This window comes from Limulus polyphemus, unplaced genomic scaffold (genome assembly GCF_000517525.1).
Source record: "Limulus polyphemus unplaced genomic scaffold, Limulus_polyphemus-2.1.2 Scaffold1, whole genome shotgun sequence".
In the NCBI taxonomy this organism is placed as follows: domain Eukaryota; kingdom Metazoa; phylum Arthropoda; class Merostomata; order Xiphosura; family Limulidae; genus Limulus; species Limulus polyphemus.
Window position 1 is genome coordinate 993825 of NW_013665611.1, and position 25111 is coordinate 1018935.

The 25111-nt window shown below is 32.1% G+C and overlaps 1 protein-coding gene across 1 annotated transcript in view; it reads right to left on the bottom strand.

The window, feature by feature from the left end:
• The window catches only part of LOC106459536 (calcium-activated potassium channel slowpoke-like), a 128785-nt gene that overhangs the window by 30043 nt on the left and 73631 nt on the right, over positions 1-25111 (bottom strand). Inside the window, exons 5-11 of the mRNA XM_022386045.1 lie at positions 21886-21997; positions 20028-20179; positions 18563-18730; positions 16406-16497; positions 11769-11879; positions 6881-6986; positions 389-541 (exon numbers count right to left, since the gene is read on the bottom strand). Of these exons, the coding sequence (XP_022241753.1) occupies positions 389-541; positions 6881-6986; positions 11769-11879; positions 16406-16497; positions 18563-18730; positions 20028-20179; positions 21886-21997 (894 nt within the window). The remainder of the gene's footprint in view (positions 1-388; positions 542-6880; positions 6987-11768; positions 11880-16405; positions 16498-18562; positions 18731-20027; positions 20180-21885; positions 21998-25111) is intronic.

The window sequence follows — 25111 nt, forward strand, 5'->3', positions numbered from 1 at the left end:
ACGGAGATTCGAACCCGCGACCCTCAGATTGCGAGTCGAACTCCCTAACCACCTGGACATGCCAGGGCCACAGAATACGGATAGCACATTGTGTAGCTTTGTGCTTAATATCAAACAGGTTGATTCTTGACTTCATACAAATATATTTTAGTAGAAAAAAATCTTAAAATTTCACATACTGATTGAGGATGATCGCAAGAAGTGCTGAGTAATCGTTATTAGTTTGACGAAAAATGAAAAAAAAAACAATAACTTACTAAAACGTAATTATATATATAAATATCAAATAAGAAGCAAAGCGTACGCGTTTATGTGTCGAAGTATTAAAGATATAAGAATCGCGAACATACTTTGAAGCTACGTTCAGCAATTAATTTTGATATAATACCTTGTTGTGATACTGCATCAATTGAATGATGACTCGAATATCATCGGAATAATTTTTGATTGAGATGACACGCATGATGTTTGCCGCATCTTCAGCATCAGGGTCCAGGCAGTACTTGTTCGCCAACACCAGACACGCATCAGCTTCGTGGACCTACGAAATGACAAGGATGATTGAACTACAAACTTCTTGAATCTTTTCCATCTAGAGCAAGATTGATGGTGCTGGAGGTAAGAGCAGAACAGTAATAATGATTTGTAGAAAGTTGTGTTTCGTGATGATGGGGGAAAAGATAATAAAAGAAATGATAAAAGTACGGCAATTATGTTAGCAAGAACTACTAAATTGTCAAGTAGCTAATAATTTAATACCCCTAACAGTACCCACCTGCTTTTTTCCATACAATGAAGTAAATAATTGAAACCAAAAGGGTTACAAAACAAACAACTAAAAGAAAAACACTGCAACCCTGTTACTAGCAACAATAATACTTGACCGTTACTAACACCAACAAAAACAATGCCAAATATTAAGAGTAAAAAAACACAACAACCGACATTTTTTGGCACAGTAAAAGGTAAAACATTTATCATTATTTACAGACGCCCCCCAGTGGCACAGCGGTATGTCTGCAGACTTACAACGCTCGAAACCGGGTTTCGATACCCGTGGTGGGCAGAGCACAGATAGCCCACTGTGTAGCTTTGTGCTTAACTATAAACAAACAAACAAATACTTACAGACGACTAGTTTCGGTAACATAGTTACCAGCATCAGGGCTAATATCTACAGTATTAGCTTAGCATATATTCAGCTATAAACTGTAAATGAGGGAATGCATAAGATAAACAAGTATCCTAATAGGATGTGTTGATTGGTGCGTTGTCTCTATTTGTACACACACACACACACACACATCTGTTTTTAATTATATAAATACTCTCTTTTAAGTTCCTTTATATGGTTGTTTGTGCATTTTTTAAGATCTTTACATTTTTTCAGTCATAATTACCAGAACAGTTCAGGAAACGTTCAGCTACAGTAGAGGACATAGTTTTGCCATCTTTTATATCATTATATCACCTTTTAAATTTCCTTTTTGTTTATCTTATATATGTTTTGCCACAACTGCAACTGATTTGGTAAATTCCATATTTATCATCAGTCTTTTTTCTATCTTTGAGTGTTTGTAAATAGTTGACAATTTTGTTTTGTGGGATGAACGCTACTTTGTAACCTTTTAGCAATTTTTTTCCGAAATCCCAGGAAAAAGTGGTATACCGATCAACTTGTTTTGAGATGTTTTTAATGGAGTTAATTTAGAATTTTTTCATTTGTAACTGTTTGTCGTTCATTTTTTGGAAAGCTCTGTTGACAATTATAGGTTCATAACCTCTATCTACTGCTTTTAAATACATCTTTTCACTGTTTATATCTGAAATATTAGAACATATATGAATAGCACGCCAAGTGTAAAAAGTGATTTGTTTCAAGACGTAAAGGGTGGTTAGAGCAATAATGTTGGGGTATGTTGACGGCAAAAGGTTTTCCAAATACAATGAATTTTTACTTATTATTGTTTTCTACCCCTTGTTTTTGAAAATGAACTCACCCATTAACGATTTGTAGCTGAATATATTCTAAGCTAACACTGTAGATATTAGCCCTGATGATGGTGCTGCTGACGATGCTTTACTGTGTTACCGAAACTGTGTTACCGAAACTGTTACTGTGTTACCGAAACTAGTCGGCTTTAAGTAATAATAAATATTTTATCTTTCATTGTGCCAAAAATCGTCGTTTTTCCCGTTTTTTACTCTTCATATAGTAGCACAAAGTGCCTGAAAATAAATTATAAAAACAATGTCTTTTATTATTAAATAATTTAATTGAAATTAAATTCTATTCAAAGTATCAATTCTTTTATATGTTATAATTATGAGCACTATTACAACAGTTTGTATCAGTAACATCATTAACATATGCCACTTTCCATAATATTACTTCCTTCATATTTTACTCTTGCCACCACACTTTACATTTTATCAATAAAGATACTTTCGCTCAATACCAGAATAAATTACAATATACACAGTAGTTTCTGTAACATGGTTTCTATCAGTCTTTCATGAGTGTAAAACGCCAAATAAGATTTTGGATGTTGTAATCCATCCGGCTTAATGAGAATTGGTAATGGCGTAAAGCATCGTCAGCAGCAGCATTCAACAAACAAAGTATAATTGAAGTGCTTTTATTAACTAGTTTTAATAAAACCCAGTACTGGATTCGTAAAGAATGATCAAATTTAAATTCTTATCAGTTTGATTTCGATTTAATACCACACACATTACTCATAAGGTTTTGACGATCTGTACTATAGATGTTCAAGTTGTCAACACATGCTGTTACCAAAAGTTACTTTGTTACATATAGTCAAAAAGTCAATCATAATACCAAATATTAGTGAAAATCACTTCCCATGTTTAAATAAATGTGTTCAGTATTTGTACAGATAATGAAAACTTATCCAAATTATGTGAGGTGGATAAACCTCTTTATCCTTTCATAATTTAATTTCTAAATCATACATACACACATACATACATATATTATTATATAATTAACGTGAGATCAAACATCTTTACTTTAGTCAAAAAGTCAATCATAATACCAAATATTAGTGAAAATCACTTCCCATGTTTAAATAAATATATTCAGTATTTGTACAGATAATGAAAACTTATCCAAATTATGTGAGGTGGATAAACCTCTTTATCCTTTCATAATTTAATTTCTAAATCATACACATACACACATATATACATACATATATTGTTATACAAGTAATCAAATATATTTTGCTCAGGGAAGTTATTATTAAAAATGAAACAATACAAAAATACCTTTAAAATATTTTAGAAACTTTTTATTTCTTTTAATTTAAAACAAACAAATAAAAACGTACATATATAAAGCATAAATACTTGTTTCGTGTCTTCCAGGACACTCTTCTGTTTCTGAAATAAGGCTATCTCTAACAAGACCTACTTAACAATCTAAAACTTCCTTTGTTTTATTACCTTAAACTTAATATATGTTTTAAACTCACTCTGTGTGCTAAACTATGTAAAATGTAACGTGGCTTTAAATCTATGAATAAAATAATTTTCATAAAGTAATCTCATTCTTTTCACAAGAATACCAAAATGGAAATATTTGGGAAAAAAAGTTCTTCTAAAGTATTATATTTTTCCATAATACACTTATTAATGTGTTTGTTAACAGATAATAGGCTATTATTTGCATTTTTGACATGAGATTTATGTAATTTTTTTTCTGTTTCTCCAGCATACATTTGCTTACAACGAGTACAATGTAATACATAAATAACATTATGTGAATTTTTTCTCTCTTATCACAGTTTTAAGCTCAGCTCACCGGTGCTGGATTTCTTGTTTAGTTCAGGTGCAAAGTTTTTTATGGCTAATGTTTCTTTTAATCTTAGCCACTGCTCATTTTCATTAGCCATAAAGAACTTTGCACCTGAACTAAACAAGAAATCCAGCACCGGTGAACTGAGGTTAAAACTGTGATAAGAGAGAAAAATTTACATGTTTGAAATTACCTTGTGTTAGTTATTTAAATTAAGTGAATTACAACTAAATCGCCCCCAATGGCACAGCGGTATGTCTGCGGACTTATACCGCTTTAAAACCGGATTTCGACACCCTTAATGGGCAGAACACAGACAGCTCTTGGTGTAGCTCTGAACTTAATCACAAAACAATAAATCAACCCGTATCCTCGATTCTTCGATAGGCTGCCTTACTTTTAAAGTTTAGTGCGAAATATTTTGTTTTCATAACCAGGTTTTATTTTCAAAATTATATGTAGTAGATAATATAATGGGCAATACATATATAATTGAACAAATCGTTTATCAATGTAAAAACTATTTGCATGAAGGAGTTTTTTGTTGTAAACTTTCTGATGAGTTAAATACAACATCTTAATGAAATTTAACAACTCTTTGTTGAGTAAGGGACTTGCTCGTTTTGTGGATTTTTTGAAGGTATAAAATGGAAAGAAAACGTACATAACATTAAAAAACTGATGATAATATGCTTATTGAAATAAGGCAAAATGTGATTACAGCAGGTGTAATTTTTATTAGTGTTGCTAGTTTAGATAAATACGGTGAGGTTGCACCTTATACACACTTTGTTATACGAAATAATTTGTTTGTATGAGCTTAACAATGGGCTATCTACATTGTGCCCATCACGGGTATCGTAACTCGGTTTCTAGAGTTATAAGTCTGCGCAGTTACTGCTGTGCCACTAGAGGGCGATACGATATGGTAAAAACAAAAGAGTTTGGTTCATACGTGGTTGCCAGAAACAAGCTGAAAAATCGTCCATCTTTTCAAATCTCCAATTGCTTTCGAGTATATTTGTCATAGAACAAATATAATTAATTAATTAATTAATGACAAATATAATTAATTATAATCACGCTTCGCCATCTTCAAGTAAAAACCGTTCACAATTATTTTACAAAATGTACACATGTATTTAGCATATTTATTCACAAATATTAGTTGTGTTATATATGAAAACAAACTCGAAATGTTTAATATAGATTAGAGCTTTTGTTTAAGAGCTTTTTTTATAGGTATTAACAATTAGACAAAAATGAGTCAATATGAGCTATTAAGAACATAATTTTAACTGAATTGTTACAGATAAGAAATGTGGGTTCATTGTCAAAATTGGAGCGATTTCTATCAATATTATTCAAACACGAATGGTACAGCTTTTACGTTACTCGTGACGAAACAATTAATCTGTAAACTACTCTGTTACCGCAGGGACTTAGTTCTAAAAACTTGGCCATCTATAACTTCTAAGTTAATTACACAACAAAGAGTAATAGTTGGCACTTACATTCTGCAGTGAACTTACTCGTTATGTGTTTTATATGTGATGACTGGCTTTAGGGACAATTAAATAAATTAGGTTATCATTAAATGTTAATAGGTGTGTTTAATTAGGAAAATGTTACTCTACTCAGGGTTACAGTTACAAAGAGAAGTCACTTTATGTCATTCTGCGTAACTAGAGATTACTAAATAGAGTGCATGTCAAAATGTGGATGGCGAAACCCGATTTTTAGCGTTATAAGTACCTAAGGCTTACTACTGAGCCAACGAGGGGCAAAAAATGTTTTCTTTTCAAAGGCTAATTGATTATATATTTTCTGTAGTTATAATTATATTATTTATTGTGGTTATTACCTATATTTTTATTTTTGATTCAACTCATAAAATTCAACATCACATTCAATAAGCTAACTCATTTTTAACTTCGTGTGATATGGTATGGTGTTGTGTTATGCCTACTATAAACTAAAAAAAATATATATATAATAACTCTACGTAAAAAAGGGTTCTAAGTTTCAGAGTGCATGTTATTAAACATTTAGTGATTTAATAGGAATATTCAATCCCTAAGAAAGTTTATACAATGGGCTAAGAATTGACAATTCTTTTATCATTTTAAAATACTAAGATATGAAAGTTAATATTCATCTTTTCCTGTTGATCCTATATGAAAAAGTTAACGTTCCTCTTCTCCTGTTTATCCTACATAAAAAGTTAACATTCATCTTTTCCTATTGATCCTACATAAAAAGTTAACATTCCTCTTTTCCTGTTGATCTTATATGAAAAAGTTAACATTAATCTTTTCCTGTTGATCCTACATAAAAAGTTAACATTCCTCTATTCCTGTTGATCCTACACAAAAAAGTTAACATTCTTCCTTTCCTGTTGATCCTACATAAAAAGTTAACATTCATCTTTTCCTGTTGATCCTACTAAAAAGTTAACATTCCTCTTTTCCTGTTGATCCTATATGAAAAAGTTAACATTCATCTTTTCCTGTTGATCCTACATAAAAAAAGTTAACATTCTTCCTTTCCTGTTGATCCTATATGAAAAAGTTAACATTCATCTTTTCCTGTTGATCCTACATAAAAAAAGTTAACATTCTTCCTTTCCTGTTGATCCTATATGAAAAAGTTAACATTCATCTTTTCCTGTTGATCCTACATAAAAAATGTAGCATTCTTCCTTTCCTGTTGATTCTATATAAATGAGACTTCCGAAAAAACAACAACAAACGTTTGTGAGCACAAAATCTATCTATGTATATATATAGAGCTCTGTACATCACAGGCGCCGAACACATAGGGCAGAAGGGGCACGTTCCCCAAATTTCTTACAGTTGGTGTGCACACACTATTATTAACAAATATGTTAGATTAAATTAACTTCACCCCACTTTCTATTATTATTATCATGATATCCCAAAATACCGATTCATCCAACGACTTCCAAGGAGATAACCGTTCGTTTAAACCGTTAATGAAATATTTTGTTAACAAAAACGAATAAAATAATACTGACTGAATAAAAACAGTAATACCCACCTTCACACGCTGTAAGTCTATGGGGCTCATTACACTTCCTTGGAAAAATTCCACTGTAGTGAAGTGACGCTTAATCAAACCCTCCAGCTCAAGATCAGGGGGTTTCCTGGCAAACAATAAATATTTCAGGTCACAAGTATTTCTATTTTTGTTTATGTGTGTCCATGTCATGATATAAAAGACTGTTTGGTTTAAATATTAGTGATTAATTTATATTTGTGAGTGAATATTTTATTATTTTTAAGTTTTGTTATAATAAGAGTCAAAAGCAGACGATTGTAGAATGTTTTGTTAATAACTAATTGGTGTCGAGAATATAGACGACTATGTAATAAAGATATAAATAGCGTGAGACGAGCGGGAAAAAGCAGACAGACAGTATTAAGCAGATAAAAGCAAAGTGAATATCCTGTGAAGTTAAGTAACGTAAAAGTAATAGGTCTAACGACTGACATAGGCCTAATGTTTGATATATTTATTAAAGTGAAACTAACAGTGGAAAACGAAATAAGAAAAAAATAAGTTTATTCTGTCAAAGCGAAATTCTAAAGTAAATGAATCAGCCTGATTGCACTTTGACAAAAGGAACATAGTATCTTCAGAAGAAAGAAGGCCACAATCGTAAGTGAATCACACCAGACTAATATTGCGATAGTATTAGAGAACATAGTTTGGCTTGTCAACTGAGATTCTAAAGTAATTGAACAGGCCTAAGTGGACTTTTGACAAGAAGAGGAGAACATATACTGATATAACTTTTACAATATGCTTATATTCTCTATATACTGTGAATACGTTATTGTACATACGTTCAACTTGTTCCGAATATATATATTATTTGAAAACAAGTAAAGTGTGTGCTGTTTATTCATCTTGAATTTATCGCTACCAAGTCACATATATCTACTGTAGAAGAATCCTAAGCCCAACAACTACATAGTATATATTTATACTATTAAGAAATATAAGTATTTATTTCGACAATTATAAAAAAATCACAACCCATATACATATATAATATTATTTTTTAAAATCTGACAGTCCATAAAACAGTATCACGTGCTCTTATTGTAATAAGTTAACTCATAAAACTTTAAATGTTGTGTACTTCTGAACTGACAGTTTTCGTTGAAAGCGCCCCCCTCCCACTGGTACGGCGGTATGTTTGCGGACCTGGTTTCGGTACCCGTGGTGGACAGAGCATAGGTAGTCCATTGTGTAGTTTGTGCTAAACAACAACAAAAACCTTCTGAGCCAGTTTTCAGATTCTTTGAAGCGGATCGTCAGTTTAGAAGTACATATCACGAATCATGCTCTGCCTACATAATCTATTAAAGAACAGCTTTAAATGCTCTTCCAGAATCACACGATTCTGAGTTCTATACAAACACACCTCTGGAGTTACGTTCCGATACTTTAAAGTTAGTATGAAATGTTTTTGTTTCATTGTAGGTATCAATTCAGAAGGGTTAATTAAACATTTCGTTTTTATTAATTAATATTTTTTCAACATTATTCAATCTTTATGTGATGTTTATTTTCATCAATACAATAGATTGCTTAAAGCAAGGGCTTGTATATGTAAATACACTGCATTTTCGACAAATAAAGGATATATTTTTACCATTAAAATTTCATTAATTAACTTTTACGCAAGACTATCATGCAAAATATAGTTTGATGGCAAGTTTTCTTTTCACATGTTAATCGTGTAGCTTCGATAGTCAAAGTCACTGAACAAACGTTATGGCTTACAGAAGCAAATTAGCTAAAGCTCAACAGTGGCTCAACAATAAGTCCGAAGGCTTATTACGTTAAAAATTGGGTTTCAATACCCGTGATTGGTAGAGCACAGATAGCCCATTTTGTAGCTTTGTGATTCGCTACAAACAAACGTTCGTTAGAAATGGCGACAAATGATGTTAAATGACTTTCCAAGTATAACAGAAATCCCTTTGTTACCTAAATAATGGCCTGGTATGGCCAGGTGGTTAGGGAGCTCGACTCGCAATATGCGGGTCGCGGGTTCAAATCCCCATCACACCAAACATGCTCGTCCTTTCAGCCGTGGGGGCGTTATAATGTGATGGTCAATCCCACTATTCGTTGGTAAAAGAGTAGCCCAAGAGTTGGTGGTGGGTGGTGATGACTAGCTGCCTTCCCTCTAGTCTTACACTGCTAAATTAGGGACGGCTAGCGCAGATAGACCTCGTGTGGCTTTGCGCGAAATTCAAAACAAAACAAACAAACTTAAATAACTATATACGAAAAATCACATAATTGGTATTATAAAAGAAATAGCGACAAATGGTATTAAATACCTTTCCAAGGAGGTCAAAAACTCAATAAGAATATATTTCGCTCTGAAACAAGCTATCCAAATGTTTGATGTTAAGCACAGATTTAATTTACACAATGGGTTATGTGTGCGCTAACTACCGCAGGCATTGAAACCCGATTTTTAGTGTTATAATCCCTCAGGCTTGCCACTGAGCTACAGGGGGATGGGCGGCTCCTGATTAAACGTTGTGAGTAAAGAAAGTGTCAACAGACATGTGTCATTATTCAGTGACAAAAAACAACAACAACCAGAGTTGTGCTTCTTTGTTTCACAGAAAAAGATTGATTTCGAGACTACTTATTTTACACCTATCCTGATTTTTTTCCCTTCACTATTGCAACATGTAACTCAACGCTAGATCACTTCCTGCAAGCCAACTTCCTCGTTAGGTGACCACGATTCCTCGACGCCCATGCTGAGCTACGTGTCTGAAACATCCTACTCTAACTCATTAATTCCTACCCTTTTTTCACTTCTTCCAAACTAGTTCTACAGATAAACTCATCCTACAGTTTTACCAACTCTATCTTCCCTTATTCTTCCGACGCTGTTCAGGCGCAACTACGTAGTTTAAACATATAGTTTAAGACACTTTCTAAGATAGTAGAATGTAATAAGTTTATACTTTTCACGAAGGTAGCAAGGATTTGTTTAACACAAAACTGCAAGAAGCAGTCGATAGCCAATTATTATCCACAAAAATGTTGCATCAACAATATTCAAACAACCGTTGTTACAAGGATTAGTTTAACACAAAACTGCGAGAAGCAGTCGATATCCAATTATTATCCACAAAAATGTTGCATCAACAATATTTAACCAACCGTTCTTACAATAAAACGTAGACAGTCTTGTGTATAATTCCACTACTAGCATAAACTAATGTTTAAAAGCATTTTGCTAAACTCAATTATGCGTCATAGTTGCATTTTTAAAAGTTTTTTCTTAATTCAACACAGAATCTTGTGGAAGCCCTGTTCTGTATAGCACACTTAACAATGAAACATTGCTACTATTATTTTTTGAGCATGTTTAGGTCACTTCTACCAATAACATATGTTTAACACGCTCTGTTTTTGGAGGCCAAAGTGACTGTTGAAGTCAGATACACATTTACGTCTATCACAAAAAATGATATATTTTTTATTATTCAGAATATTATCTGTTTTTATTTGTGTTGCATCTATATATCACTGAACCTTTTGCGACACCTCCCAGTTGTAATTAATAATATACTAAAGATATACAATTTATTAAGTTTCATCTGTAAGAAGTATAAAATGTTTAATTAATTGGGAAGGAAACACATTTTCTTTTACGTTATTCTGAAAACAAAAATAACGAACCTGCACTTTTCACACTTGGAATAATGACTAATGATCAGAGTTATCTAATGCTACGTGTTTGTACGCTTTTGAAGCCACACGTTCGTACGTTTTGGTCAGAGCTACATCAAGCCACATGTTTGTACATTTTTCATCAGAGCTACATGAACCGACATGTTTGTTCACTTTTGGTCAGAGCTACATGAACTCACACGTTCGTAGACTTTTGGTAAAAGCTGTGATAACATGATATTCTAAAATGTATATTAAAATCGCCGATATGAAATGAGATCAAGTTGTTTTCATTGAAAACATAACCAAGATCACTACGACCTTATTAGATTAAATACACGACTTTGAACAATTTCTTTGATATTATATTTATGTAAATAATGTACAAATAGAAGAATAATATACCTATGTTATAGATACTTTAAGGAATTTAGTTGCAAGTGAAAGCTGGCAAAGAACGTCGTTGACCCTAAATTAACAGTCTCACAAACATCAGCTTTTCTTAACATATGAACTACTTAGGAAAGTGTCTGTAAATATATATGCTTCAGAAAACGTTTAGGTACGGAAATACAGGCTTCTGCTTTGGATGTAATTTATAATTATGTCAGATAAATCAGCAAATCTACAGGACACAGATTCAGCTTTTTTAATGGTGCTGTTTCGATAACTGCTCTTTATCGAAATATACCAGAAATCGTATTAGTATAGTTTACTTCGCTTTGCAAGTGGTCTAGTTGTCGTGACGTGTCCTTCTGATTGGTTATTGAAGTTGTTTTGGCAAATGAATGTCAATTAATTTAGGTCTTTTGGTGACTGACCTGTACAATTAGATTGTAGCTGAAATTGGCTGGGCTAACTAGAGAAAAAAATTCTACATAGTCTTCAAAAATCTATATAAGTTTAGGTTCACCATGGTTAGTATATGACAACTCAAACGACATTCACTAAACATACATATAAAACAAGAACAGCTCCAATTCGAGAAGTAGATGCACAGTTCCTTGGAGTTGACGCTCACCATAAAAAACAAAAACTCTTGAGCGCAAGTTTTCTCATTAAACGCCACCTAGCCACATTACCTTCCCAGTTCGTGAAAACCAGGTTCATTGTGGTTTCAGAACATCAAACTCTTGTAATATATTATAATTTAATTTAGTATGATTCTAACCTCATTTGAGACTTACCAGGTATGTATGAAACTACTTACCTATGTAAGAAAACAACTTCCACATCTACGTCTTCTCTATCTTCATGCAGAAAGTCGGTCAGAAAGTGAGACACCGATTCAAATGTTATGTGTCCACAGACCACTATGTGTCTTTAGAAAAAATTGAATTACAACAGAAAGACATAAACACTTCTTACCTAGATATATACAATACAGGCTTCAAAATACACCATGTCGCTTCTTGTTATATTATTTAAAAGAAAATTAAACATGGAAAAATAAATATAAAAGTCATATATATATATATGTATGTATATATTTCTTTAATAAATACTGTATTATCTTAAGTACATAGGTAATTTTCTTGCTAATAAATACAAGTACAGCCAGATTAACATTTTATGTGGTAAATACAGTAAAACACAGATCAGTTTTAAATAAAACCTCTTTTTAAGTACTATGCAGCCTACATTGTTTCTGAAAAACCCTTATATATATTCATCTAGTTTCACTGACTCTTATAGGTAGGCTTAACTATTTTAAAGTGAATTTATGTCACAGGTGCAGGTATATAAGAAAGCATGAATACTTTACATACATGACGTTGGAGAGCTGATGAGAGAATTATGTTTTAAAATGTCAGAATAAAAAAGTACATATAATATTTGTTCAAAGGTGGGTATCAGGGTTTTCACAGTGCTTTGATTATTATATATCTACAGGCTTGCGTTTAATTTCATTGTAAATACGCTTGTGCTAGCTAGTCATTTTCAAATCTCTTCCTGTTTATAAAATCGATCTCTTCAGCGAGTATATACTGACTGTAAAAGCAGTAATACTTCTCAAACAAAAGCCATAGTTAACGATATTATAAAACTTTATGCAAAATTTATAAATCTAAGAAGAATGTACGAAGTTTTGACTCGTTTAAAGAAATTAGAATTTACACCGGATGTAGAAGATATCAAAACACGCAATCTGTTTTATCAGTATAATATATATATATGTTAACAGAATACAGTGTGTAGTTTATAAGTTTTTGACAAAACATTATGCAGACACGCATACGAACGGAAGAAATACATTGTAGCAGATAGCAGGTTTGTGTTTCTTTCAGTGTAATTAGCTTTCTTATTTTGTCTAAAAAAAATTCAAATTAATATACTTGTAATTGAAATTTGCTTGAGTATTTTTTAAGGAACTTTTTTCACTGTTATTCGAGTTCAGATATGCATATGTTATATTTCTGATTGCACAATCTTGGAGCGTTTTATTTTATTTCCAGATGTTAATTCGTTTTGAGTATCAACACTATTAATATAACAATTTCAATTAAAAATTATAATAAGATCGATTTACATTTGTATGCTAATTCGTATATGAATACAAAGATGCTTGATATAACTAATTAATTCATATAGTTAAAAAATTAATACTTTAAACCAACATCTAAGCCGAAAGAAATTGAAACTTGCATGTATTTGAGTTGACTGTGAAATAGGCAATTGCCGCCTATTTCACAGTTAACTCAATATGAATATTCTGTCTGAACTATCTATCAAAGAATTGGATGCATTTCTTTTCAAATATTGATCCGAAATTTGCTTTTAATGACAAACATAACATCGTATATTTTCTTATTAATGACGTATGTAATTATAATGTTTAATTATAACATAGTAGATTTTTATACATTTTGCGTAATGGAAAAACGCTCTTTTAAAAATATGCATAGCAAACAAACAAGTATAAATTTATATTCTGTTTGTTGTTGTTTTTGTGCAAAATCATTAATTTTTTCCATTTATGTAAAAAATTCTCAAATTTTTGGTATAGTCTCTTTGACTATCACACTTCTACACTGTTTTCTTCAGGGGTGGAGGAAGCAATTTTGGTTTGGTCAGGCAACTCAGAATAGTGTGCAAAGCACACTTTGGTATACAAAAAATATGACAATGCTAGGGGTCAGGAAAATTTTTTAAAATATGTGTTCTGCGATTGAATTTTGTGCTAATTGTACTATAATTCATTGAAAGTATTAATCATTTGCAAGTACTTGATCTGATAGTATGAGTATCTTCAACTTGAATAGAATTTTACCTGACAAATGGACTAAGTGACCAGGTCAGAGTTCCTAAGGTTTAGGCATGACAGTGTCTAATTTTTGGCGCGAGGCTAGCAACTCCACCCCGTAAAAACCAACCTGCTACAAGTAACTGCAACAACACCTTCCGTTGGCGAGGTGTTGTTGCGGCCCTATGCTCCACTGGGAGTTTACAGAAGTAAAAAAAAAGTGTCTAATTTAAAACTACTAACCAGAAGGAGGGCAACTAGTCAGCAACTTTTGTTTTATATAAGACTACTTTTAACCGAATAACAGGATGCAATCTTACTTTTAGAACTCGTGTTCTTTGGAACACAGGTCTGGTGTTTGAATAGCTACAACTGGTTACAAAACAGTCACTTTCGGCTAATAAAATAGAATACGTATGTGTTGAATGATGCACGTATTTTGTGTTAAACATATACATGATAAAAATGTGACTTCACAACACAACAATGCACTTAAAATAAACATAATTTTTCCATTGAAAACCACACGTCATGTGCGTCGTTAGAAAATAAAAACACCTGTACGTTTACTTTAATTGTAATATAGTTCATCAAGTATGAGTTTGTAGAACACAATTTGTAATGTAAAATAACAAAATATTTGTGTTATTTTATAACACATCTCTTTTTAAATGTGTTGTGTTAAAACATTGAAAGGTCCTTGAAGATAACAATTAGAGAGAGAAATAAAAAACAGTTAGTTTCTACTGTTGCTAAACATATTACTTCGACTGGATTGTTATAGTTGGATGCGGACATTCATTACTACTTATACCTCGAAATAATGATAAATAAAAAATCAATAAAATAGTAATTTGACTCTATGTATCTATTAGTTTATAGTATTTCTAAAATCACAGTAGTTTAATTTGTTTTTTGTGGGGGTGTTGGGGGGATGTTTTATACTGTTATCAATAAACAAAATCCTTATAAAATAAAATAGATTAATTATTCAATGCATTTCTTGCTTTAACAGAGAAATATTTCATTATTTAAATTGTTAGAAGATCATTTCAAGGAGAAATTGATCTTAAAATCAGGTTCAGGAAAGGATCGTTTGACGATGCACGTTTTCTTCTCAAGCACCAAAGTATAATAATTATTTATCTATCCATTTTAACTGGCATTAATTATAATATTAAAATGTAACAGATGCTTTAAGCTAGATCTCTCTCCCTCTCAATCAAACGTTTAGAGAAAACTTTATAATCAATGAACTTCTAGCATTAAAAGTATTAGCTCTGAGATAAAACACATAATGCTAGACTACTTTGAAAGTTATTTGAAAAGTTACAAATCGCTATTAAATAAAGTTGGAAAAGGAAAAATATATGATTGAAAGCAAAAACACTAAAAGGAACTTTTGAAAAATTTAGCTTTAAAATGAATTATTTCGAACTTAAGGGCATATGTACTATAGTATTAGTGTGCTAATCATTTCTACAGCAAGGTGATTTCTTTATCATAAGACCATCTAGTATCTTTTTATGCACATTACCTTCTTCCTCTCTCAGACTTGAAAGTTCCGCCATATTTTGGTCGGGAGCCAATTAGGTCAATGATTTCCGGGATACAGCCAGCAAACACTGCCTACCATTGGTCAACAGACGATCAACGTGCACAAGTTGGAGGCCAATGGTGCAGAGAAAGTATATGAGATACGTGCAAAAGAGAGGGATAGAGAAAGGGAGAGGGAAAAAGGAAAAGGGAAACAGCATTTAGGTCTACAAAAAAACACCTTGAACATATTACGTCACAACATTACGACAATACCTCTTTCCGCGTTCCTGCTTGAAAGCCCCGCCATACCTGGATGGATGACCGATCGACTCTGTGATTTCAGGAATCCAGCTTGCGAAGACAGCCTATAGAGGGCGTGAGGAGCACAGGGATGACGTGTCAACACATGTCATGCGTCATCACAAAAAGCAGCGCCACAAACGATGACTGCTGGCACATTAACCGACTAAACATTGTTTTTATTTGATTCAAGCCTACCACTTGAATAATATACCTAACCTATTCTGCTTAATGTGATTAGCGTTTTCCATTTTAATGGCTAGTTTGCCAATAACCAATCTTAGTCAGTGTCAACGAGTAGCTTTGATTAGTAGCCATTTGGCTTTCCTACTTGAATTATTTTTTCATATATAGTGATTGAGTTCTTATAAAAATTTTAACAGTTCTTAACATTACACGTGGTTTTTACCTATGGAATTTAGAAAATCAAATTTCAAAAACAATTTATAAATATATATTATTAAAAGTATATATTTATTTTATGCAATAATAGATTTGTTTTCTTACTTTCGTTTAGCTAATTCCATCTATATGAATAAAGTAGTTATATCGGTTGATTTGCCAGCAGCAGTTAACCATCAAGAGTGAATTAAAAGATGCAGGATGAAAAGTCACAGTCATTTCGAGTTTAGATAGAAGACAAACAGCCAGGGGGAGCCACAGTCACAGTTATAGAAGAGAACAGACTCCCTCTAGCGGCCATTAACACACTCATGCGTTTACACCAGCGCACACCAGACTTAAAGGGAGTTACTATTCTGTACCTTTTACCATGCTCCCGTCTGTACTCGCCACCATATTTGGGTCTAGTTCCTACTAACTCTAGGATCTCAGGAATGCAACTGGCAAAGACGGCCTAAGTGTGGAAAATACAGGAGAAAAGGAAAAGTTAAAACAAGCATGGACAATGTCAACTACTACTACAACTATTTCTAGAGCTAACACTATGCGCCAAAACGGATAAGGCGTCTCTAAAGGATTGCCATTTGGGAACCAAAGCTCGGGCACAGCCAAGTTTCTGCTGTAATGAGCCATAAAACTAAGTGCTACGTTTGAGTTTAAAATCAATATCACCATCAAAGTTAGAAAGTTACAACTTAAGCGCATTTTGTTTACATAAATCATGCAAAATGTAATAAAAAAGATTATAAATGAATAAAGTTTCATATACATGTAAATCTAACGAATTTAAATGGAAATACGGTGGGAAAAAAGAAGAGGTGCAAAAAATCTGTGCAAGCATTCTAAAGGGCTGTATGAGAAAAAGGGTATACGTGCTTTGATTATAAGGAATATATATATAAAAACAGTAATTTCATAGCATTAAATAAAAAATAATAATGATTTTAAATAGCACTCACGTACTCGTCATCCTTACAAAGATAACTGGCCATCACGATACAAATTTATCCTGATGATAAAGACGACTTTGTGTTTTGAAAATATAATCATTCTTAAGTCGCAATTTTAACTTTACTCTTTTTTTAGTTTTAGCTACCAAAACTTGGAAGCATTTGTCATCGATATTCCAGTAGCACTTTCACGATACATTGTTTTTGTAAACTAACAATAAAGACACCGATCACATCGTAAAGGTGATTGACGCCATCTTACTGCGAAACAGAAACTTCCAAAAAAAGGTATTGCCGGTAACAACTTATAATGTTTAACGGAAAAAATCTATATTAAGTTTTTTTTATTTAAGAACCAGCGTGCTAAATGAACAGTGGAGGAATTATTCGATAAACTTTTGCCGTCTGTGGGATATCAAGTCAACTGTTCAGTATGTAATTAGATCTATTTTATTTCCTTATAAACCATAAAAAAGCATGTTCAGCTTAAAGTAGTTCGGACAATTTCAATAGCAAATATATAAAAAATAATTAATCAATTAGTAATTTTTATTTTAAAAATATTGAAAATAATTAATTGTTTGTAATTAAGCACAAAGCTACACAATAAGCTATCTGTGCTCTGCCCACCACGGGTATCGAAACCCGGATTCTAGCGTTGTAAGTCCGCAGACATACCACTGTGCCAACGGGGGGCAATAGTTAATAAGGATAGCTTCTTTGTCGAAGCTTCTTCAATGTATTGACTATTTTCACGCGAGAAATATAACTATTGCATTTCAAGGTCTAGCGTACTGCTATTGGTTCTTCCACTTTCGTTTAGCCCTCTGGCGGTTGTAGATGGTAGATTTTCATCTTTTATATTAAGGTATATATATATATATTGCATATTAAAAATTACAGGTATTAGAACTTTCTGTATTTAGATATTGTCTTTTAAAAACACTAATTAATAAATCTTACATATAATTGAATACAACTTTAATATTAAAACAAAATAATTTTCAACAACGAAAGAATTTAAAATAGAAGTATAACAGAAATCCCTCTGTTACCTAAATAACTGTATACGAAAAATCACACAATTGGTATAATATAATAAAATGATCGTATAAAAGTGATGTGTGTGTGTATAAACAACATCCACACCAAGTGATTGTCATTTAAATCGAAAACAAAACTTAAATCCTGAAAATTAAGCATTGTCTCCGCATGTAATCAAAACTTGGGAATACTTTAAACTGCAGCTTGTTGCATACAACTAGAAACTGTTTGAAATTCTTCTGGGTCAGATTTGTTTATGCATTTCTGCTTTTAAATGTTTAACTGGCGCAAGTTACGATATACACTTGACATGATGGTTGTGCATAACAGTAATTAAATAACATCAAACAAAAGAATTTATCGACGTATAATTATATATATAAAAAAAAAACTCATAACGAAAACTAGATGCAAGTGTTAGAAATATTATTTTGATTTATGTTTAACCTGGCAATTACAGTTTTATAAACTATAATGGCAGAGCTCTTGAGAGCAAATATATAATACATAAAAGAAGAAACTTACCAAACCCACTAAAATAAATAATACAATAAATGCTCTGCCTAGGGTAGTCTTGCAGAAAATATCCCCATATCCCACTGTAGACATGGTCACTATTAGAAAGTAAACACATTCCCAGTAAGAAAGATTATGCGGGTTGTCGAACTCCAAAGGGTCTCCAGAATTTTCCAACTGGAATAAAGAAGGAATAAATATATATTACTCAGCCTGAAAGGTATTGAAAGCACTTTTTCGTACATTCGTTGCTGACCTCAATTAAAGATATTTTATACGTATTGAAAAATACGTATGATATTACAGCTACTATTGGTTCCTTTAGGTCAAGTGACTTTTTCATTGATATGTGAATTTTAGTTTTTAAATTTTGATACAATACCAAAATTGGCAAAATAATAGTTCAAATCTGGAATATTATTAAATCGAAATTTTCACTTCTTTGTCTGTGTTTTATCTTAGATTTAGCAGCCAAACTCTCAGTTGTTTATCAGTATCTGCTAATGCGTCTTTTATATGATAAAACTTCTCATAAGTACATTTTTTTTTCTATTTTTGCGGAAAACTAGGTGTACATTCGCAATATTACGTTATCTGTCAATAGATTAAAAGATTGCAACGCTTTAGTAGTCATAATATAATCGTATGCCTACTTAGTAGAAAACGTGTATTTCATATTTGAATGCCGTGGCATGTTTATTTTATTCATAATATAATTGAGTACTGAAATTAGGAAAAAATTATTTTAATTAAAGTATTTCGGAAAAAATCTATTTTTTTTAAGTTAAGCTGAAATTTATTTTCTGTCACCAATAGTAGTACTTTTGTAAGTACGCATGTAAAATTCGTGATTATTTTTGGATTATAATTGAGACTTAGTTGATCTACCTACACTTTTAATGAAAAAGGTAAGGAACAACTTGCTCTCGATTTGTACGCGTTTTATCTTAACCTAGTCTGTTACATGTACAGTCCAATAAGATCGGTTTTTGCTGTAGATTCAGAATATAAAAAGTATAAATGGCATACACGATCAGAGAATACTCAGAATATCTCAATGATTTCAGATATAAAATATGTATAAAAGAGCATATTATTTTCCGAAAATGTAAGCCATTCCAAACTTTTTGTGTTTCTTGTACTTTATATACCCCGATTTTCTTTTACTCATTAACGAATGTCTTCCATGAGACGGAAACATTGCTTCCAATGCACATAAGTAATAGAAATTTTAAAATAACTGTTTTCAGCTTTGCATTTTCTGAACGTTCCATAATTCTTTAAAGTCCACAAAGCTCCAGCTAATATTGGAATAATAAAAGACAATTTTTTAGCGCACTTAGCTCAAAGTAAGACCGCAACCACGCCTGTCCAATTGTATGAAGAGTTGCTGTCTATATACGTGATGCCTTTAACATTTTACTTGAATTGAACATCTAATGAAGTATTGATGCGGACCAAACCTCCAACCTACCAAATGAATGATCCCAGCTGCTGTAAGCCATACACTGATCACTATGGAAACCAACTGAGCTAATCGAATAGAGCTGCTGGTCTTGAGCACGTTCAAATACTGTAAAATATCGGGCACCGAGATCAATCGGAGGGCTCTCAAAAACCGTAGACCTAGAAAGAAAAGATAAGTTCGATCATTTTTATTTCCAAATGGTAGCAAAGAAAAAGTTATAGCGTAGGATACATAGGTACAAGAGTTGTTTTTGGATTGTTGTGACAAAATTTGGCTTCCCTTTTTCAAATATCTATGTAATAGAGTTAATAATTCAGAGTTACGTGTTAAAAACCTGACTAAAGTATTATATTATAATAGTAGGTATACTTATATTTGATATCTTACAAGTTAGATGTAATAAAGGAATTAGTACTATCTTTCACAACAGAAAACAAACAAACAACGTTTAACAAAGTAGAGTCTTTGTGAATATCTCCTTATCTTTTGTCTACACAGTAGATATCTGTAGATATATTCATCGAAAAAAAAATTACGAATACAAATTCTGCTGTTCAGGGTTTTAAGATTCCCATGGTATTCAGCTACAGAGGCATCACGCAATCCCACAACATCAAGAGTAAATAGTTTCCCACACTGCTATGAGCGAAATCTTAACACTGGTAATAATACAGCACGCACTTCATGTTTTTTAGACATTGAAAAGCAACTTGGTATAAAATAATGACATTTCAATCGACCACCAAAATTATCGGTTCATCTATAGTTGCGGAGTGGACGAACTTAAAAGATTTTGGAAAACGACCGTTACTTTGTGTTTTAATTTTAACTAAATCTTCTTTCCAACATTTTTTTTTAACAAGTGTATTTCTATTCAGTATTATAGATTAGGTTTGTTTGTTTTACAGCAAAGTCACATGAGGCTGTCTATTGTGTTCACCTCGGGGAATCGAACCCTAGATTTTAGCGTTGTAAATCCGTAGACTTACCCCTGTCCTACCAGGGGACATAAAACAGGCAAACAATATCTGCGCTTGTATTTTTGAATTTCATGTTTGGGTTTGTTTGTTTGTTCTTAAGCACAAAGCTAAACTATTGGATATCTGTGCTGTGCCCATCACCAGTATTGAAATCAGGTTTTTAGCGTTATAAGCACGAAGATTTACCACTTAGCCATTCGGGGTGGGAATTTTTGAGAACTGGGAGTTACTAAATCATAGTGAACGATTAAAAATGTAGAAGAAACAAAAGCATTGGTTCAAAGCATGGTTAATAAGATATACAGTTGGAATATATTTGATCAATCAGTATTTCTTACTAGACTTACTTTGGTAATCTGTTTTTTAATATTTATTGTAGATTTCAAAGCAGCCCCATATTTCCTACTCTTGAACATTAAACATATCTGAGCAATAACTACTTGGATTTATTTCGTCGAATATGTTAAACAATAAGCTAGGTAAAGTTTAAAAATAATAGAAACGATGTTAGTGATCATTGCAATAAAACGACCTCTGTCAAAAGATCTTTCTGACCATTAACTTTCAACAATATCTCTTCTCTATCGAAGTATTATTTAAACACAAGATGATATTTTCAAATCGATAGAATCTTCTTCCGTTTATTTTCTCGGAAAAGCAATAAATGACTCCAGAAAATGGCTTGTATTTCGTCCGACTTAACATGCTCAATGGATCTTACTGCGATATTTGAGATATAGATTGTTCTTCATACTTGGCTGCCAGTCAAAATATAGAGCTTAGATAAAACCTGTTTTTTTTTAAAAGAAACAGTCACTTTGTGTTTGATACAATTCTAGCTTCTACAAAAAACAGCAACAAAATCGAACTAAATCACTGCTTACCTATCCACGTTCGGTCGAGATAAATGGAGACAAAGGACGGCGGAATGGTGAAGTAGTCGACAAAAGAGTACAGCTCAAGCATAAACCACAATTTGTCACTCGCGGCTATAAACTGGAAGATACGTACATAGACAGGCTCTTTAATCAGGCTCTTTTTTTTAATTTGCAATTTTAATTTATGCATTAAGAATCAGGATGATTATATCATCCTTCGTTCGCTTGTTTCATTTCTTTCTGTGTCAAACAAATACCCTAAAAACAATAATTTACTTTAAGTTACACAATACTGTATAAAGTAAGGCGCGAGTACCGTTTATTGAAAAGTTAGTTATGCTAGAATAGAAGAAAGATTGGTTCTAGAAAGCCTCGTTAATCCACCCATTCATCTGTCTATCTACCTTTAAATAGAAATGAAAAGGATAATCTCTTCATTAGATTTCACATAAAATATGGTTACTGTCATAAAATGGATTTTATCAAGTTTTTTTTTACACGCCTTTGTAAAATGACGAAGTGGAGACCTTCCTATTTCACTAAGATCACGAACTTCATGTTAATTAGAACTTAATCATATATATTTCGTAAGAATTAATTACTCACAATGTTCTCTCTGTTCCAAGCCGTTTCATCGGCTTCTTCCGTTAAATTAATTTGCACTTGTCACTCACATCCAGAGTTCTAGGGCGTTACTACCTCAAAAATGGCACGGATAAAACTTTTAGTGCCGAATGCTATGCCTATCACTTTATAGTTTTTAGTATACAAAATGTAATTAATAGTCTCAGCTTGTCTAATAATCACTATTGGCCCTTCTTATTCAAACAACCTCAGGAGATTCATCAATTTTATACGAGGCTTAAGATATGATACAAAAATCATACTTTATAGGCCGTAAATGTTCCATCACTCTCTATCTTTACAGTGCTTGGGTTCTTTCTATTAACAAGTGTCCAATATTATCAACATTATTTCGTTTGTAATTAATTACAAAGTTTCATTTTCAAGTTAACGTGAGCCAAAAATCGTTATATCTATATTTTATCTAAGGCTCTATATTTAAATGTTAAAATCTGAAGATCTTTATTTGGGAAGTTTTTGAATTAGTTTTATTTTTTTAATTTTAATATAATACACACTCGTAAAATTCGACTAAAAAACTGTTTTAACAATTCAGTATTATCTATTAACAGACTTATGGGATACCGATCAAGGACAGCAACGATTTTGTCAAAAGGTATTATCAATGATTTTGTGGTTTATATGGTTCAAACTCCAGTACTTTAACTGAAATAGTTTGCAAGATGTTGAGTGATGTTATTAATTAGGTAGTTATCAAATTAATAGATAAATACTTAAAAGTTTCGTTCGATATACCCAATTTTTTTACTTTTCGTTATTCTAACAGCTAATAATAATGTAGTAATTGATTTGAAAGCCTAACCCATTTTTTAAACAAGAAAAATATCTCAAGGGATAGATTATGGAACAAATCCAATAACCAGTATTAAAACGGCCCTAAGACTTCATGAAAATAATTTAGGTGTACTCGACGTTTAATTTTCACGCTGTTTATTAAGTTTCCTTTACTTCAATTAAAAAATAAATCCAATAACATTTTCCAAGACCTAGTTATATACTGATATGAAAAATGTTTGTATGCAATATGTGTCAATTTAATTATATTTTTCAAACTTGACACATGATGTTGAAACACGTGTTTTTTTTGTCTTTCGAAAATTAAACTATAATTAGTTAGTTATGCAAACGATCTGCTAATATGTGTTCACCTATCTTGAATTGTAACAGAATAAAAATACTAATTATATTATTTATAGGTGTATTTTTTGAGGGTGGGGAATAACAAGTTAATGTCATACACAGTTTTCTATACATTTCAAATATTTAACTATTCTAACTCTTCAAATTTCGAGGGTAATGATAGTTTTTTTGATTCTTTTTCACCACATTTGAAAATATTCATTACCTTTACGAAAATCACAAAGTTTATATAAGTCTGCGATTGAGGTTGATTTTCAAAAAAACACTTGTTGAGTTCGAAATGACGATGGATTATAAATGTAATACGACTTAATTGCAATGTAAACGGGATTTTAGACAACAACAAAAAAAACCCCACCGATATCTCAGAAGGCTCTACTAATTTAGGAGATTCAGATTAGTTGAGACTAAGTTCAAAAGAACAGAAATTTAATTAAAGTTAAACTTACTCCTCTGATTCGGAGAGTGAAATTTCTACTACTTCACTGTAGTCTCGTCAAAAATATCCTTGAAGCATTTGCTATGAAAAATGATTCGGGAAAGCACTTAACATTTGAGTAAATCTAGTGTTGTAGATAACTAACAAGAGTCTCCTTGTTACTTAGAGCTCTGATATTTGCTGCTTGACTAAATATTATAGTGTCATTACTTTATACTTCAGTTAAAATGACAATAGAAGTTTAAATTTTTAAATTGGTTTGTTGTTCATCCTATGTACATGGTGGGCTAAACGGCCAGGCTAAAAGACCCCTAGAGTTTTCAGGGTATAGCCATCCCTAATTGTGAATTGATAGACTGCAATGAAGGCACCTAGTAAACAACATCTACCGCCAACTCTTGGGCTACTCTTATCGTGATCGTTACTTATAAGGCATGGGGTTTGATCTTTACTTATAAGGCAATGCTAGGATTTGATCGTTACTTATAAGACAATATTTGGATTTGATCTTTACTTATAAAGCAATGCTAGGATTTGATCGTTACTTATAAGACAATACTTGGATTTGATCGTTACTTATAAGACAATGCTGGGATTTGATCGTTACTTATAAGGCAATACTGGGATTTGATCGTTACTTATAAGACAATGCTAGGATTTGATCGTTACTTATAAGACAATATTTGGATTTGATCGTTACTTATAAGGCAATGCTGGGATTTGATAGTTACTTATAAGGCAATGCTGGGAATTGATCATTACTTATAAGGCAATACTGGGATTTGGTCGTTACTTATAAGGCAATACTGAGATATGATCATTACTTATAAGGCAATGCTGAGATTTGATCGTTACTTATAAGGCAATGCTGGGATTTGATCATTACTTAATTTCACTTAATTTCACTTAATTACACTTAATTTCAATGTAAACGGGATTTTCGACAACAAAAAAAACCCACCGATATCTCAGAAGGCTGTACTAATTTAGGAGATTCAGATTAGTTGA